The sequence below is a fragment of the Hylaeus volcanicus genome, chromosome 9 (assembly GCF_026283585.1).
Source record: "Hylaeus volcanicus isolate JK05 chromosome 9, UHH_iyHylVolc1.0_haploid, whole genome shotgun sequence".
In the NCBI taxonomy this organism is placed as follows: Eukaryota; Metazoa; Arthropoda; class Insecta; order Hymenoptera; family Colletidae; genus Hylaeus; species Hylaeus volcanicus.
The window spans coordinates 1184020-1201440 of NC_071984.1; the positions used below are offsets into that span (position 1 = coordinate 1184020).

Sequence of the window (17421 nt, forward strand, 5' to 3'; positions counted from 1 at the left end):
AAAGAAATAATTACGATAAAAATCTGTAATTTTTAAAGTTTCTTCCTGTTATTATAAGTAACATCTCGACCCAGTTTCAAATCATTCCATTAATTTTTACCCAAGTTATTAAATTAAAAGTAACCGACCAACAAAAGTTTCATGAAGCTTTACTATAAATAGCTTCATATTTACAAGACTGGTGTATAGGGAAATAACTGAGATAAACATTTGAAATTTTTGGGCCCTCTTTTTGCTATTATAAGTAAGAACTCTGCCCAGTTTCAAATCCTATCATCAATTTTTATAGGAGCTAGAAAATTAAAAGTAACCGATTGACAAATATTCTATGAAGCTTTACCTTACAAATAAATTCATACTTACAAGGCTGGTGTATAAGGAAATAATTGAGATAGAAATCTGAAAGTTTTGGAACTTATTCCCATTATTATAAGTAACAACTATGCCAAATTTTAAATCGTTTCATCAATTTTCACCAGAGTTATAAAATAGATAGTGTCCTATTGAAAATAATTCTATATATTTTCCATTTAAAACTTCCCAAGTGTTTCTAGCACTTGTTAACGTTAAAATTGAGACCTCAAATTTTACAGAGAGTTTTGTTTACTATACATATTGAAAATGATAAGGACTAGTGAGAAAATTGCCTTGGAAGCCTAAAAAACAAATGCGAACATCAAAATTCTCTAAATCAGAAGATGTCCCTGAAGAAACCTACCACCAAGATCCTCGAAACAACATCCTCTATAATTCTATATGTATAATAATAATTCTACTATTTTCTATGTATTATTATTTCTAATAATTCTATATATTTTTCATTTAAAACTTCTCAAATGTTTCTAGCACTTGTTAACATCAAACTTAAGACCTCAAATTTTACAGAGAGATTTTACTATACATTTGCAAAATAATAAGCCCCAGTGAGAGTTGCCTTGAAACCCTAAAAAACAAATGCAAACATCAAAATTCTCTAAATCACAAGACGTCCCTGAAGAAAGCTATCACTGACATCCTCGAAACGACATCCTCTATAATTCTATACACATAATAATAATTCTCACATTTGCAAAATAATAAGGAGCAGTGAGAGAATTGCCTTGAAACCCTAAAACAAATGCATACATCAAAATTCTCTAAATCAGAAGACGTCCCTGAAGAAACCTACCACCAAGATCCTCGAAAAGACATCCTCGAAACAGTCCAGCAAGACTGTTACTTAAAATTAACGGTACAGACACCTCGATACCGGAACTGGATGTTGCAGGAGATCGCCGATTCGTGGAAAGGTTGGGTAATTACGTGAACAGTTACAGTTGGCGCGCACAAGTGGCGATGACTGAGAAAATTACATGGTACTCACCAGTACTCATAGAACGCTCCCGACGAGTCCTAGTACGCTATCGACCCGTAATCAGGCGTGGTAAAAACGGTGGCTGGTTTTTCGACACCGTCTATCACCGGTGGACGGAACTCGCGGTTGCGGGGACGGTGGCGAACGAATGCGGAACCACATGCGCCGTCGACGACAGCCCGCGAGAGACTGCGAGAGACTGTCGAGCAATCACGACGCATCCGTCTTCGACTTGGATAGGCAAAACGCATGGATGGATGGATAGCGATCGGGGAATTACCGCCACGGAGCGGCCGGCTCGGGGCTTCTCGCGCTATTTCGCTTCGAAAATCATCCCTTTTATTAATTAGGTTATTTTGTATAGCTTTATGGAGATTTTTTTGTAAATGGAGAGTTGCTTGGTATTTTTTTGAAGATACGAAGACATGTTACTAGAAGAAACTGTTTGGATTACGGCGGGGGGGGGGGGGGGCCGGTATGATAGACAAAGAAATGATTTGTAGGTTATGTTTTATTAAATTTCAAAGTTATCAATGTTTTTTTGAATGGATGTAGGTATTTTCAATATTAGAGGTGATAAAAAGACGAATAGGTGATAAAATGACGAATTGAAAGGTGTATAATAAGGTGACCTTCAGGTGACCTTGAGAGGAGTGAAAAATAAAGGAGAGTTGAAGCTGGAATATCAGCGTTATTTTTAATTATATCTTCGGTTTCTGAGGGAGAATATTACCATGTGCACAAAAAATATTACAAGGTCATATTTGATTAAATTTCAAGGTCATCAATGTTTTTCTTAAATGGAACTAGGTATTTTCAATATAGTAGGCTTGTAGGTGATAAAAAGACGAATTCAAAGGTGTATAATAAGGCGACCTCCGGGTGACCTTCAGGTGACCTTGAGGTGACCTTGAGAGGAGTTATTGTTAAAGAATCAAGGAGAGTTGAAGTATCTGCGTTATTTTTAATGATATGGAAAAATTGTTCCGACAGAAATTCTTCAGTTTCTAAGGAAGAATATTTCCATGTGCACAAAAAAATATTTCAAGGTCGTATTTTCTGAAATTTCAAGGTCATGAATGTTTTTCTTAAATGGAACAGGATACTTTTAATATTACAGTATTGTAGCTGATCAAAAGAGAAATTCAGACATGTATAATATATTAACCTTCAGGTGACCTTGAGAGAAGTGATTGTCAAAAAATAAAGGAGAGTTAAATCTGAAATGTCCTTGTTATTTTTAATGATATGGAAAAATTCTTCGAATAAATCTGAATTTTGTCTATATGTTTGTCTCGTTACCTCTTTTCAACATTTCCCCAAAGAAGGATTCGCATTGCGTGGCGCGACGATTTTGGGTATCGGAGAAGATTCGCCGTTGCTCCGTCGAAACCTTGAATTCCCAAGGTCTAGGCGTCGTTCCCACTATTCTTAGTACGCTGCACGCATAGACGTCGCTACGCTTCCGTGACGACCTACAATGCAGCGCGAGAAAATGTTCTGTCAGTTTCTTGTCTTCATCGCACCGTGACACGAAGCTGTGTCGCCTCGGGCACTCTAAGCAAGCCTAAGTCAACGTGTCAGCTGCTGACACGTTTTTTCAATTTTCCTTCAGTTATCCTAGCTGATCGTAGCACGCTTACAAATAAACATGGTTCATTTAATGTTGCAGCGCTTTAGACCATGTTTCTTTGTTTGTATTAAGTGTAGGAATTAACTATGTGGCTTTACAAGCTAAAGGTTTATCGGTACACTTAGATCTCAACCTGATGGACATTACAATGAATTAGTATAACTAGGTCAACACCTGTTGATCATTACAGTGCATGAATATACGTACCTTATGTCTCAAATTAATGGTTAATACGGTGAATCAAAATACTTACGTAGCTTATGTCTCAACCTGATGCACATTACAATGAATCAATATATATATATATGTGCTATGTCTCAATCTATTAGCCATGGGAATGCATCTATATGAAGTTTGGTAGGTCCCAACCTGATGGACATTACAATGAATCAATATAACTAGGTCAACACCTGTTGATCATTACAGTGCATGAATATATGTACCTTATGTCACAAATTAATGGTTATTACGGTGAATCAAAATACACAGTTTATGTCTAAATCTGATGGACATTATAATGAATCAATGTAACTAGGTCTCAACCTAATGGTCATTGTAGTGTATCAGTGAATAAATATATATTCTACCTCTTAATCAATTGGGTATTCGAATGCATCTATATGAAGTTTACTAGATCTCAATCTGATTATTCAACTTCCATTGCAGTGGATCAATACGTATCAATATACATAATCCATGTCTCAACCTGATTATTCAACCTCCATTTCAGTGGATCAACATCCATAATCTACACATGTCTCAACCTGATGGTCATTCCACTGCATCCGCAACAAGTTTACAAGGTACACTTCCAATTTTTGGTATGGATCAATAGATTCTATTTTCCTCGAGATGTTTGGACTATGAGAAAATTCAAATTTAAATTAGAGTTTAAACTAGAGTTACAAAAAAGCTGTATGATAATTGAAGAAAAATTGCAACACAGACATAGTTACATGGAAATTTCATGTGATCAATTCGACGTTGCGTTGTTGTTCTTGGAACGGTTGGTTTCGACACAGCTATGGTGTTAATGCTTGGGCTAATTTTCTAGGATAAATTGGTCGATGCGTTATTAGCGACGTATCTTATCTAGCCCGTGCCCGAATACCATATGTCGAATGATAGAGTTTAGTGGGCCACAGATTACCATCCTCACCCCTAGAATATCAGAATGAGGCCTGCTGTAACATAGAATTGGGCAGAAATGGTTTGGAATAACGCTGTATAGCGACTTCTACGGGATCCAATTAGGCAAAGTATGCTATTTTAATCAGAGCCGAGCTGACCAGGTGAACGGTTACGTATAGAACGTTTCACCTTATCAACCCTGTCCAGTTCCAGTTTACTTGACCCAAAACGGTCTAGGGCTAGGCCTGAGCATACTGCATCGGCATCTAGGTTATGTTTGGAACTATATAAACAGCATTTCCCTGCAAGTTCGTGTCTAATTAACCTGAAATGCTGCAAAGTTGATATTAAATCTTCCAAATATTTCTTTATGTTTAAATACTTCAAACAAGGTTCTATGACGTATCAAAGTCTCGGAAAGGTTTTAAATGGTTCTAAATTGCATTTCGATTTAAATTGAAAAAATTGAAGGTTATGTAGGTTTCACGAGAAGCTTTGTTAAAGTATACAAATTTTGATAATAATTGTTATTTAATAATTGTTATTCAATAATTGTTATATATTTTTTTTAATAGTTCATAATTTCGGTTGTTATAACGTATGTAAGTTTCAACAATTTTCTAAATTGCATTTAATTTAAATTAACAAAGTTCAACGTGAAAATCGGATGTTCCATAAGGAACCGTGTTAAAATTACAAAACTTTGATATTGTTTTTCGTAAAATTAGGACGGTTAATAATTGTTATTTTTTTTTTAAGTGATATATATATATATATATATAATAATAATAATAATAATATAACAATCAACCAGCTAGATTCTATATATTCGAAATATGGCAGTTTTCAAAAATAGGTATAACAATATAAAAGTTGTACATAATGTAGTCCGCCACCTCCGAGAATCTGTTTTACCGACAGGGTATGGCTACAAAGCAATATGGCGTCGAAAGTGTCAGTCAAATACGGTAAAATGCCAATTTTGATTGCTCATAACTTCTGAAATAGTGGATTCCTCGCATGGAAACTAGCATTTTTTGATTCCACTCTACAGGGAATCTACAGGGATAAATCTACAGGGTGTCCTAAAAATGTTGTAACACATTGAAAGAGGTGGTTCGTGAGGCGATTTGAAACAACTTTTTCCTTAGCGAAAATGTTCTCTGAGGCTTCGTTAAGGAGATATTAAGGAAAAACACTGACCAATCAGAGCGCGAGGATGGCGATGGAGCGCTCGCGGTAGGGTATGAGCACGGCCGCCTAGCGCGTAGTCCACGCCTACCGCGGGCGCTTCACCGGAATACGCGCGCTCTGATTGGTCCGGGGCTTTCCTTTAATATCTCCTCAACGAAGCCTCGTACAACATTTTCGCAAAAGAAAAAGTTGTTTCAAATCACCTCCACTCTGTATATACAGGGTGTCCCAAAAATGTTGTAATACCTTGAAAGAGGTGGTTCGTGAGGCGATTTGAAACAACTTTTTCCTTAGCGAAAATGTTGTCCAAGGCTTCGTTAAGGAGATATTAGGAGAAAACGCCGGACCAATCAGAGCGCGAGAATACCGGAGGAGGGCAGTCGTCTAGCGCGTAGTCCACGCCTACCGCGGCCGCTCCACTGACATCCTCGCGCTCTGATTGGTCAATGTTTTTCGTTAATATCTCCTCAACGAAGCCTCGTACCACATTTTCGCTAAGGAAAAAGTTGTTTCAAATCACCTCCCGAATCACCTCATTCAAGAACTTTCAACATTTTTGGGACACCCTATATACACGTCGAATTGAGTAACCTCCTCCTTTTCGAAGTCGGTTAAAAATATATATTATAAACTAACATTCTGAACATCACGTGTTCTCAGTAGTCTCGCTTCCAGTAACCAGTAATTAATCCCTAGCGTAATTTTTCAGCTCACAGGTGCTCACAGGTGCAGAGCGTGGAGTCCATGGAGTCCACGCCATGGACCAAGCGGGCTAAACCAGGCTAGACTGTTTAGCTAGATGCACCGGCGAGTGCATCATCGCTCGCTAGTACTGCCAAACTAGAGCGGCGGCGTGCTAAAGATAGGTCACGCGGCGCGAGGGGGATCGCCTTGTGTACCTATCATCTGCGCGGGGGGCAAGGGCGACCTTGGCCTTACAAGTTTATATAACGAGGAAGCACGAGAATCGCCAGCTCAGTCGCGACCGTTTCGTTTCGATCCATCGATGCCAGCCCGTGTACCGTAAATCCGCGCTTCCTCGCTCTGCCACCTGGCGACTGATGGATTTTAGTGAATCAGATCAGTGGATTAGGATCAGTGGATTAGGATCAGTTCTGAAGTTTTAAATATTGGGTTTCTATGTGATACCACCTTCTTCTTTCTTCTGAGAATATTTCTCCCTAGGAAACTACTCTTTTTAGAATATCCTATACCCTGAATATTCCATCCTGAATATTCTACTCTTCCTCTTCTACCTTGAAGAGGTTGACCTATGCCCCCTTTCCTAGATCCCTCGGTTCCTACTTCCCTGGTTCCTAGTGGAAACTTTTCTGAGTGGACGAAATGAGAAAGAAATTGAGTGGTTTGTGAACAACACAGGTTCGGAGACACAGAGTGTGGTTATTTCAAGACTTCATTTCAAAACGTCCAAGTGACTTCCTAAGAAGTGACTTCTATCCACTCTTCTCTATCCACTTCAAGCATCCAAGTGTGCCCCGAGGGGGAAGGAACATCGTAGTAACACTTGCAATTAGACCGAAACGCTGATGAGTAGCGAGCAGCGTTTCCGGTACGCGATGTAAACACATGCTTCTAATGCGCAGACGTCGCTGCTCTGCTCCATAACTAGATGGTAATTGAAACCATTCCTGGAGTCCCTGGAAATACGACGAAATTAAATATAGAGGTATGATGATGATAATTTCGTGCGGTAATCCTAAGCTTCGTCTTTGTGTATATTTTAAGGTGAATTGGGAACCACTGTAATCCCTTATTTCTCCACTATGTTATAGTTTTTTTTTGCTCTTTCCAATTTCTCTCTTTTTCTTTTATTAACATATCTTCATTTATTTTTTCCATTGAATGGGAGCGAACTACTCTGTAGAGTCCTATATTTCTCCACTATGTGTTTTTACTCCTCTTTCCAATTTCTCTCTTTTTCTTTTATTAATGTGTCTTCTTTTAGTTTTTATTTGCTTATTATATGCCATAAAGGCTTTTTAATACCTATATTTGTCAGTGGGTCCTAAATCAACCATGAAAAATCGGAAAGGGTCCCCCGGGATTCGAACCCAGGTACTCAGGGTAGTAGTCGGACACGCTACGCACTGCTCCACTGTCCGCCATGTAAGCTTGCCACCCCTATATTTAAATGAGAGTGAGCGTATACGCGAGAAGTGAAAACAACAGTTGACGCGTTCGAAGGAAAGTGTTGAACTGGGGTTAAGTTTTGAATTTTTTTCTTTGAAACTAAACATCCTATGAATAAACTGCAAATACAAAAAAGTTTCTACTCGTCATCCTCTATAAGGTGATATTTTTCTCAAATTCATCGAAATAAGTATTTGAAAATTAACGATGCTTTCATTTTTACTATTGCAAATATAATCGAATTCATGGAAAAAAGGTCTTGCAAGTTTTGAATTTTTTTCTTTGAAACTAAACATCCTATGAATAAACTGCAAATACAAAAAAGTTTCTACTTATCATCCTCTATGTGGTGATATTTTTTAAAATTTCGGTAAGGAAGTAATTGTCAAGTAACAATTTTTTTCATTTCCGCTATTCCAAATGAAATGAAATTTCATGGAAATGGAGTTCTAGGTTTTGAATTTTTTTCTTTGAAACTAAACGTCCTACGAATAAATTGCACATACAAAAAAAGTTTCGATTTGTGATCTTCTATAAGGTGGTATTTTTTTTCAAATTCATCAAATAAGTATCAAACATATTGTGTATCCATTCCTTACACATTCAAATTCCCTATAAGTGATTGATTACGGTTCTACCGATTACGTTAATGCCAATGTTCCCCCAGCCGAGCGTAAACGTCGTTTTTCCACGCCTCCAGGTAGCGAGGCAGGCCTAGAATTAGAAAAACGCGATGCATCTGATTCTGGTCTGGGCGTTGGTCGCCCTAATTGGCCGGGTGGACTGCAAATGCAGCATAGCACCGATTGCGGATGACGAACGATCGGTCGCCTACGCTTGCACGCACGGCGACCTGAACGACCTCGAGGAGATATCCAACGAGGCGGAGTGGATAGAGTTCACGGTGTCGAGGTTCCATAATATACCGAACGACGCGTTCTCGAGATTCAGGAACCTCAGGAGGCTGTCCTTTTACAACTGCCACGTGAATTTTATAAGTCCGGACGCGTTCGCTGGATTAAATCATCTGGAGTGGCTGATATTCCACGGGACCAAGATCCACGTGGCCAGGACCGCGTGGTTCCGACATCTACCTAACCTGAGGAGGCTGATACTCGACAGGTAAGTGAATCCGCATTTTGGAGATGTTTTGAGGGATATTAATTCAAATACTGTTTGGAATTAATATTAGTAATTAGATAAAATGAGAAGAAAGCATTTATAATATTTTCAAACGAAAGTGAGGGAATGGGGATTCGGAACCCACGACCCTCGGATTCGTAGTCCACCGCGTTACCGACTCGACCAATCTCGCACCATACGATTTGTGTTCTTATTTGACTATTTATAGGTGGGTATGGGAATATTGCATATATATTAATTAATTTCTTGGACACTTTCTGAGGGATATTAATTCAAATACCGTTTGGAATTAATATTATTAATTAGAAAACATGGTAAGAAAGCATTTGTAATGGCTTAAAACGAAAGTGAGGGAGTGGGGATTCGAACCCACGACCCTCGGATTCGTAGTCTACCGCGTTACCGACTCGACCAATCTCGTATCGTATGTTTCTTGTTCTCGTTTGACTATTTATTGGTTGGTATGGGAATATTGTATATATAATGATATTGTTTTAATTAAATTTTAGTGTGTTTTATGAGTTTCAATGGTAATAATGGTGAAATAATGTTCATCATGTAAGGGAAAGATTATGTAATTAAATCATGTAATTAAAGAAATTTAGTAGCAATTTATTGTTTTAGGGGAATTTTTTGGGGAATTTTTTGAAGTGAAGAGTGAAGAATAAATTGAAATTAAATTTTAATTAAAATTGAAGTAAACTGGGAGATTTACGTAAATTATAAAAGTAGAATTACCTAGGTGGAAGATTGAAAATTTCTCATTCAAAGAAATAAGACATGAATTTTAAATAAATTATATATTTAAATAAATTATATAATATATTTCTCGTCCAATATGTATATATACACAGAAAAAAAAATATATAAACACACCGTTTACATGAATAATGTCTAAACAAAATGAATTCATTAAGGAGACCACATTATTAATAAAACAAAAATTATTACATCGATATATATATGTATCAGAATATGTTATAAATAAATTTAAACGAATTAAAATATTACTAATTATATATTCCTTGTCCAATATGAATGTATACACTAATAAAACATAAAGAAGCACTGTTTACATAAATTGATTAATATTTCACCGAAATGAATTCATCAAGGGCCCCAAGTGCACTCTCGTGCCAGAGGACCTTCTGTGAATACGGCCCTGCGTAAAGGGACCGCGGTTGCGCAATGGTAACGCGTCGATGTCGTCGACCCAATCGTCAACAGCGATACATTAATTGGTAAACATGACGTCAGATCGCGCGCGATCTGAAAGACTTCCAAGAAAAGCATCGTGGGCCGTGATTTGCATCAGAGACACGGAAGCGTCGCGTTTCCTTCTTTGCAAAACACCGCCCTCGATGAATTCAAAGAAAATCGACTGGGGTTACGTAAAAATGATAATCGAGTCTTGTATGTACAGGTTACGACACTTACCGTGGTCGCGTCGCTTCCAAGTGGTTCTAATACAGGTCCTTTCAAATCCTGGTAGCCATACCTTGTCGGTAAAACAGATTTGTACTTTAGGAATAATTTAATTAAAACGACAATTTCTAAACAAAATGTGTATTGTCGTTGATATTTTCAGTATTTGTCGAATTTACAAATCGACCGTCGGTAAAGAAGTTACGAAGAAGCCCAATCGTGGTCGCGTGGCTTCCCACTTCTAATACAGCTCCTTTCAAATTCCGTAACAATACTGATATTCCTCAGTAGAAAATTACTCATACTTTAGGGATAATTTAATTAATATGTTTAATTAATATATATATAGCAGTTAAAAGTGGCATTTTCCATATTTGACTGACACTTTCGACGCCATATTGCCTAGTAGCCATACCCTGTCGGTAAAACAGATTCTCGATGTTACCGGACTACATAATGTACTACTTTTATATTGTTATACCTATTTCGACCTATTTTTGAAAACTGCCATATTTCGAATTAACAGATATATATATTTGGTATTTTATTTATTACGATTTATTAGATATATTATATTTGGTATTTTATTAACAGATATATTATATTTGATATTATATTTGATATATTATATGTCGAATTAACAGGTATTTTATATTTGTTTCAGATGTGGTTTGGTACATATAGAGCCCGACGTTTTCCGCCTGTTACCCAGACTGGAAACGCTGAGCCTGCGCGACAACGATCTGGACTGCTTACCGACCGAGGACCTCTCTTACCTACGAATGCTAAAGTCCGTCAGAATCGACGGCAACCCTTGGCTCTGCGAGTGTCGACAGAGATTGGAGAAGTACTTTCGAGATCGATCCATCACCCCGGAATTCGAGTGCTCGAGGGAAGTCTACATGTGCAGGAAATACCAGTGCATGACGCAAATTGGATTCCCCGTACTTCCATCCACCTTGCATTTCGACAGTTCTCATAGGGTAACTATAATATATTTTTCATGACGTGAGAAGGTAACCGTTGTTGTACAGTCGGTATGAGAAGTATTTCTACTGTGGCCAATTTAAAATAAAAAATAATATTTAAAGTGGTTAAAGTTTCTGTGATATTTATGTGTTTTGTATACCTAAATAAATAAATATATAAATAAATTATAATAACTTCAAATATAATAAATATAAATAAATTTAAATTTAAATTTAAATTAATTACTGGTAAACGGTTACTTCTTTATCGACTCAGCAGTGGGTTATTACCTGAACTTTGACGGAAACTTCTTTATCGATTCAGAAGAGGATCTCTTTTACCGTTTTTTGTTTCGTTTTTGTTTGTACTCTTTCATTTCTGAAATTGTCATTAACAAAATTGTCATTGTAAAAATGAAACATAACCATAGATTCAGAGTAATTAATTTAAATTTAAATTTTAAATTTATAATAATAATTTATAATTATAATTATTAAAATTAAATTTTAATTTAAAATTTAAAATTTAAAATTTTAAATTTAAATTAATTACTCTTTCATTTTTTAAATTATCCTTCATTTTTACAAATACTTATTCCACTGTCTATACATTATTTAACAGTAATTGAAAATTATTATACCAGGAAGAGACGATTCGCCATCAATTCCAAACAAATGTGTTCACATCGTTGGACCGACTTCCGGACAAGACCACGTGGATAGAGATATCCGGTCTGAAGATCGATAAACTCCCTCGATACGGGTTTTTCCGTTTCGGAAACAGCCTGCGCAGCTTGGAATTGAACGACTGCCGTATCGACACCATCGAGAGTGGCGCTTTCGCAGGCTTGCACCGACTGCAGCGCCTCTCGTTGGTCGGTAACCGATTCACGGTTATCGGCGCTGACTGGTTCAGGGATCTACTTAACCTACAGCAGTTAATTTTGAGAAACAATCAAATCGAGCAGATCGAACGGACGGCGTTATGGCACTTGGGCGATAGCCTTCGATATCTCGATGTGAGAGACAATCGATTGCGATGTATCGCCGTCGAGGAATTGTCGGAATTGAAGAAACTGGAGAGACTCGATGCGGTGGGCAATCCGTGGATGTGTGGGTGTCGCAGGAATCTGCAAAATTTATTGACTCTGAAGAACGTTGGATTCGAGATTAACGCTGGTCGATGTTACGAGAACGAGAACGAGATACCCGATGCTGTCGAAAGAGGGCACCACCAGGTATTGTTGATGTTGGAATTACTACTTTACCGACTGGTTGGCGTTGGAATTATTACCTTACCGACTGGTTGAAGTTGGAATTACTACTTTATCGACTGGTTGAAGTTGGAATTACTACTTTACCGACTGGTTGGCGTTGGAATTAATTCTTTACCGACTGGTTGAAGTTGGAATTACTACTTTATCGACTGCTGGTATAATTGGGCATGTAATAAATTTATTTTCATAACATTGGCATTATACAATATTTATTGTGTTTATTAGAAACGATTTCTGACGAATATTTACATAATATTTAATTATTCGTGAAACTATGAGGGAGCATTAAATGTTATCTGGTTTTAAGATAACAACATATTGCCATTCTTAGCAAAATAGACGATTAGAGAGTACCAGTCGGTAAGGTGTTATTGAATTACTCAATGTAGTTTAATTAATTTCCTGCTGATTGCATTTAACGATTTCTAATAAGTCTGTGCATACGTATTTACAGTGTTTCAAATTTTCACATTTGCATTGAGAGAAAAGAAACATACATGACGCCATTGTCGATCATCACCTTCGCCATCAGTATAGTCACCGTCATCATCACGTCACCATGTCATCATCATCATTGACGTCACGTGTCAGCATGTATAATAAAATAATATACGTATTATTTTGTATACTGGGTGGATCACTTAAATGGAAATATCTTTGTTATTTATAAATCTATGAACATCTATGAAATTTATAGGACAAATTTGAATGATTTGAAGAGGCGCGTGTAACGATGGGACCATTTTTTCTTTCTCAAGGTCATTTTTCAAAGAGATCTCAAGGTCATTGACGTTCTTTCAACTGGGATTGTGTATTTGAATTATTATATTGTAATATAATATTGTAATATTAATATTGTCCCTGATGAAAAGATGAATTCAAAGGTGTATAATAAGGTGACCTTCAGGTGACCTTGAGAGGAATGATCATCAAAAAATAAGGAAGAGTTGAAGCCGGAATATATACAGGGTGTCCCAAAAATGTTGGAGGTTATTGAATGAGGTGATTCGGGAGGTGATTTGAAACAACTTTGTCCGAGGTTTCCTTAAGGAAATATTAACAGAAAACTCCCAACCAATCAAAGCGAGCGTACACCGGAGGACCGCCCGCGGTAGGCGTGGGCTACGCGCTAGGCGACCGCCCTCCGCGGAGATTCTCGCGCTGTGATTGGTCGCTGCGTTTTCCCTTAGTATCTCCGTAATGAAGCTTCGGATAAAATTTTCGCTAAGGAAGAAGTTGTTTCAAATCACCTCCCGAACCACCTCTTTGAATGTGTTACATCATGTTTGGGACACCCTGTATATACAAAGTGGAGGTGATTTGAAACAACTTTTTCCTTAGCGAAAATGTTGTCCGAGGCTTCCTTAAGGAGATATTAACAGAAAACCCTCGACCAATCAGAACGCGCGTACGCCGGAGGACCGCCCGCGGTAGGCGTGGGCTACGCGCTAGGCAACCGCCCCCCGCCGGCACACTCGCGCTCTGACTGGTCGCGTCGTTTTCCCTTAATATCTCCGTAACGAAGCCTCGGACAACATTTTCGCTAAGGAAGAAGTTGTTTCAAATCACCTCCCGAACCCCTTTCAAGGACCTCCAAAATTTTTAAAACACCCTGTATACGAATAAATTCCGAAAAATGTGGACCCACAATTCTTTTCATTTCCTTCCAGACAGTGGACACTTCTCCAGGAAGTGTGCACTGGACCTCCTTCGAAGACAGCGTGAAACATTCGAACATCACCGTCGTCAGGCCTGCGCCCTGGATTCCTGCACCAAGCATTCCAATAGCGACGCCACAACCACCCCTTTACGAGGGTTCATGCTACCCTGAAAAAGTCGACGAAAGATCCAGGTCGACCTACACCTGTCGAGCCATCACTTCGATAGAGGAACTAACGGTGATACCTTCCACCACCCATTCGATACGAGTTATCCTCTCGAACATCAAGAAGATTCCTCAGGGAACATTCGCGCGCTTCAACGGCTACTTATCGGAGCTGGAGCTCCGCGACTGCGGCATCGAGACCATCGAGCCTCGCGCTTTCTCGAACCTGTACAATCTAGAGTCTCTCTCTCTTCGAAGCAACCAAATCGAGGCCATCAACGCTGACACTGTCCAAGGCCTGAGTAATCTCAGACATCTGGATTTGTCCCATAATAATATATACAGAATTACCAACGACGCGTTCGACGATCTACCTTACCTCGTGAGCTTAGATATATCCGACAATTCCATGAACTGTGTCGGTATTGAGCATATGCTTCAACGACTACGATATTTGAAGACCATACATGTCGCTAACAATCCTTGGAGCTGCTTGTGCGGATTGAAACTTGCGGATGTTTTGGATGCTCGTGGAATTCGGTATGATAAGCAGTCGTTGTTGTTGAGGGAGGATTGTTATGTTACCGATGGTTCTACGGTGACTGTAGAACCTCAGACGACACCTAGCGCGCCGGTTTGGAACGAGACTGTGGAAGGAACCTGCAGTATCTACAGTGATAAGGAGGAGATTCGTTACCGATGCAGCGGCGGGAATCTACTTTTGCTGCAGTCGATACCACCTGAGGTTCGTTGAAATTAATGAAGTTAATAAACTTGGAATAATAATCGTATAATTGAAATAAATTATCGCTTGATATTATAGATATGGTGAAGAGTCTAAGTGTACCAATAACGAGTCGTGTAATTAATTTTAAATTATTATTATCATGTAGTACAATTATTATCATGGGAGTTATTATCATGGGAGTACAACTTTATTAAAGAATTTGCAAGGATTGGCCATTTCAGAGCTTCTAGCTGTCTTTAATAATGAACATTTTGGATTGAAACTTTTTTTCGTTATACATCTCATGGAAGTCTACAAAAAATATTTAGAAAGTTTTTCTCTAAAGTGAAAGCACAATTTTTTAAAAATAGGAGAATTGATTTTTTCAACAATTCAGTAGGGGGGTTAGGTAACCTAATTTTTAAAAATTCATAACATTTTTAATAATGAACATTTTGCTTTGAAACTTTTTTTCCTTGGAGACCCAATGAAACCCTACAGAAAATATATAGAAAGTTTTTTTCTGAAGTGAAAACATAATTTTTAAAAAATAAAATTGATTTTTTCAAGAATTCACTAGAGTTAGGTAACCTAATTTTTAAAAATTCATAGCTCTCTTAATAATAAATATTTTGGATCGAAACTTTATATCGTTATAGAAATCATTTAAACCTACAGAAAACGTATACAAAGTTTTTCTCTAAAGTGAAAATCCAAATTTTTAAAAATGGGAGTACACCTTTCTTAAAGAATTCGCAAGAGTTGGCCTCTTCAGAGCTTGTAGCTATCTTAATAATGAACATTTTGGTTTGAAACTTTTTTTCGTTATAGAAATCATGTAAACCTACAGAAAACGTATACAAAGTTTTTCTCTAAAGTGAAAAACCAAATTTCTTAAAAATGGAAGAATGATTTTTTGAAGAATTCTCAAGGGGGTTAGGTTATGTCGATATTGGTCAAGATCTAAAACTGTCTGGAAAAATTATTTTTCATTTCTTTGGTTAAATTAAAGCATATTTTGTTAAATAACATCTGCTAAAGGGTAGTTTATTAAATAAAATCGGGAAATTAAAATTTTATTTGTTGTATTGCATATTATTGAGTGAAAATTGGATGTGTAAACACAGAGCCAGTATAATATATTTATTGTAAAAAAAGAATACAAAAGGAATAATCTAAATCCAAAATAAAAAATGCTCTCATGGTAAAATTGGTCTGTACAAAATATATAACCGAACTGAAGCAAACATGCTGCAACGGTTCCAGTCGGTAAAACAGACTTACTAATATACCAACACAATAATATATTATAACATTATGAAGAATGTTATACTAGTGCCACTATACTTCATTTATAAAAATCCATAAATTCGGATTTTATTTCTTGGATTACACATAGCAGTCTGATATAAAAAAAATTAAATATACTAACATGATAATACAATATAACATTCTGAAATATCTCAGTCGGTAACATATATTTCTGTGAGATGAATAACCAAAGTATCCATAAATTGTACACGTTTCATGAACCTCCAAAAACTCGAACATAAACTCTATCTAAATACCTTTTATAATTCACTGATAACCCAAATTTCATTCAAGGTCACAGCCATCGAGTTCCACGAAGGACACCTGCCACGCTTACCAGCAGGGTCGCTCTCCAAGTTCCACAGCTTACGCGAGCTGGTAATAAGGAACTCTGGCTTATCCACCGTCGAACAAGGAGGTTTCGACGGTTTGAACAACCTCGAGAATCTCACCATCCAAGACAATCCTCTAGAGATGATTGGATCCTCCTGGCTCAACCTCGAGAACCTAGAGAGACTGGATCTTCGTGGTAACTCGATCAAGTACGTCGCTCCTGGCGCCTTCAGGCGTCTGAATCGCCTTGCTTATTTGAACGTCGAAGGAAACGACCTGAGATGCATTTTTACCAGCGATTTGAACGAGATGCCCAACGTGTACATAGTCGAGTTTTCTGGGAATCCTCTGAAATGGAGATGCAGAGTCGAGTTGGAACAGTTCCTCGAGGCTCGGAAAATAAGGTTCATTAGAATCGAAAATTCCTGCGAGGGTAAGAAGCTGGTGAGGAATCTGCTGCTGCAGAACAAGACTGATGGATCGTTCGACTGTCCGTCAGATTGCTCGTCAGCTTCCGGAGTTCGAGGAAGTTTGGTCGTCTTCGTGGTCACGCTGGTTATACGACTTGGCTATATTTATTGAATGGTTGATTGGTGGTCGATAAAATCGGTTGGTAAAATTGGTCGGTAAAATAGATTTCTGTGAGATGAATGACCAAAGTATTTACTTACAGTCGGTAAGATTGTTCGATGATTAGTTTTGTTACAATTTTATTAGAAATTTTGTATCACAGAACATCATTTAAAATTTATTAGTATGAAGCTTCTGACTGTAGTAATATATTATGGAACCGTTAAATAGTATTAAACACTCTCATGGTTAATTAATCGATAATTTACCGACTGTAAGTAGGTAAAATAAATAATTCTATTTCTGTGAGATGAATGACCAAAGTATTTACGTACAGTCGGTAACATTGTTTGATGATTATTTTTGTTACAATTTTATT

The 17421-nt window shown here is 37.5% G+C and overlaps 2 protein-coding genes and 1 long non-coding RNA gene across 9 annotated transcripts in view; 1 reads left to right on the top strand and 2 right to left on the bottom strand.

Moving 5' to 3' along the window:
* LOC128882025 (cytospin-A-like) overlaps positions 1–1761 on the bottom strand; it is a 49424-nt gene extending 47663 nt beyond the window's left edge. For both annotated transcript variants that reach the window (XM_054133576.1, XM_054133574.1), the window contains exon 1: positions 1364–1761. The gene's annotated coding sequence lies outside the window, so the exon portion shown is untranslated. The remainder of the gene's footprint in view (positions 1–1363) is intronic.
* Positions 1762–2066: 305 nt separating this feature from the next.
* LOC128881795 (uncharacterized) lies at positions 2067–4497 on the bottom strand. 2 transcript variants are annotated; one of them, XR_008458174.1, is made up of 4 exons: positions 3936–4497; positions 3575–3848; positions 3241–3356; positions 2067–3120 (listed from the first exon to the last, which is right to left on the bottom strand). It is a non-coding gene; the product is annotated as an uncharacterized LOC128881795 (long non-coding RNA). The 2 variants fall into 2 exon arrangements; XR_008458173.1 differs by having other exon boundaries at positions 3431–3848.
* Positions 4498–6274: 1777 nt separating this feature from the next.
* On the top strand, positions 6275–17421 carry LOC128881703 (slit homolog 1 protein-like). 5 transcript variants are annotated; one of them, XM_054132971.1, is made up of 7 exons: positions 6275–6999; positions 7333–7439; positions 8164–8585; positions 10696–11014; positions 11644–12237; positions 13947–14846; positions 16434–17421. In XM_054132971.1, exons 3-7 carry the CDS (start codon positions 8197–8199, stop codon positions 17052–17054), a joined length of 2823 nt encoding a protein of 940 aa, XP_053988946.1. In that variant the 5' UTR covers positions 6275–6999; positions 7333–7439; positions 8164–8196; the 3' UTR covers positions 17055–17421. The 5 variants fall into 5 exon arrangements, with proteins under 5 accessions (XP_053988946.1, XP_053988948.1, XP_053988947.1 ...); XM_054132973.1 differs by lacking the exon at positions 7333–7439 and having other exon boundaries at positions 6275–6454; positions 6693–6999; XM_054132972.1 differs by lacking the exon at positions 7333–7439 and having other exon boundaries at positions 8131–8585.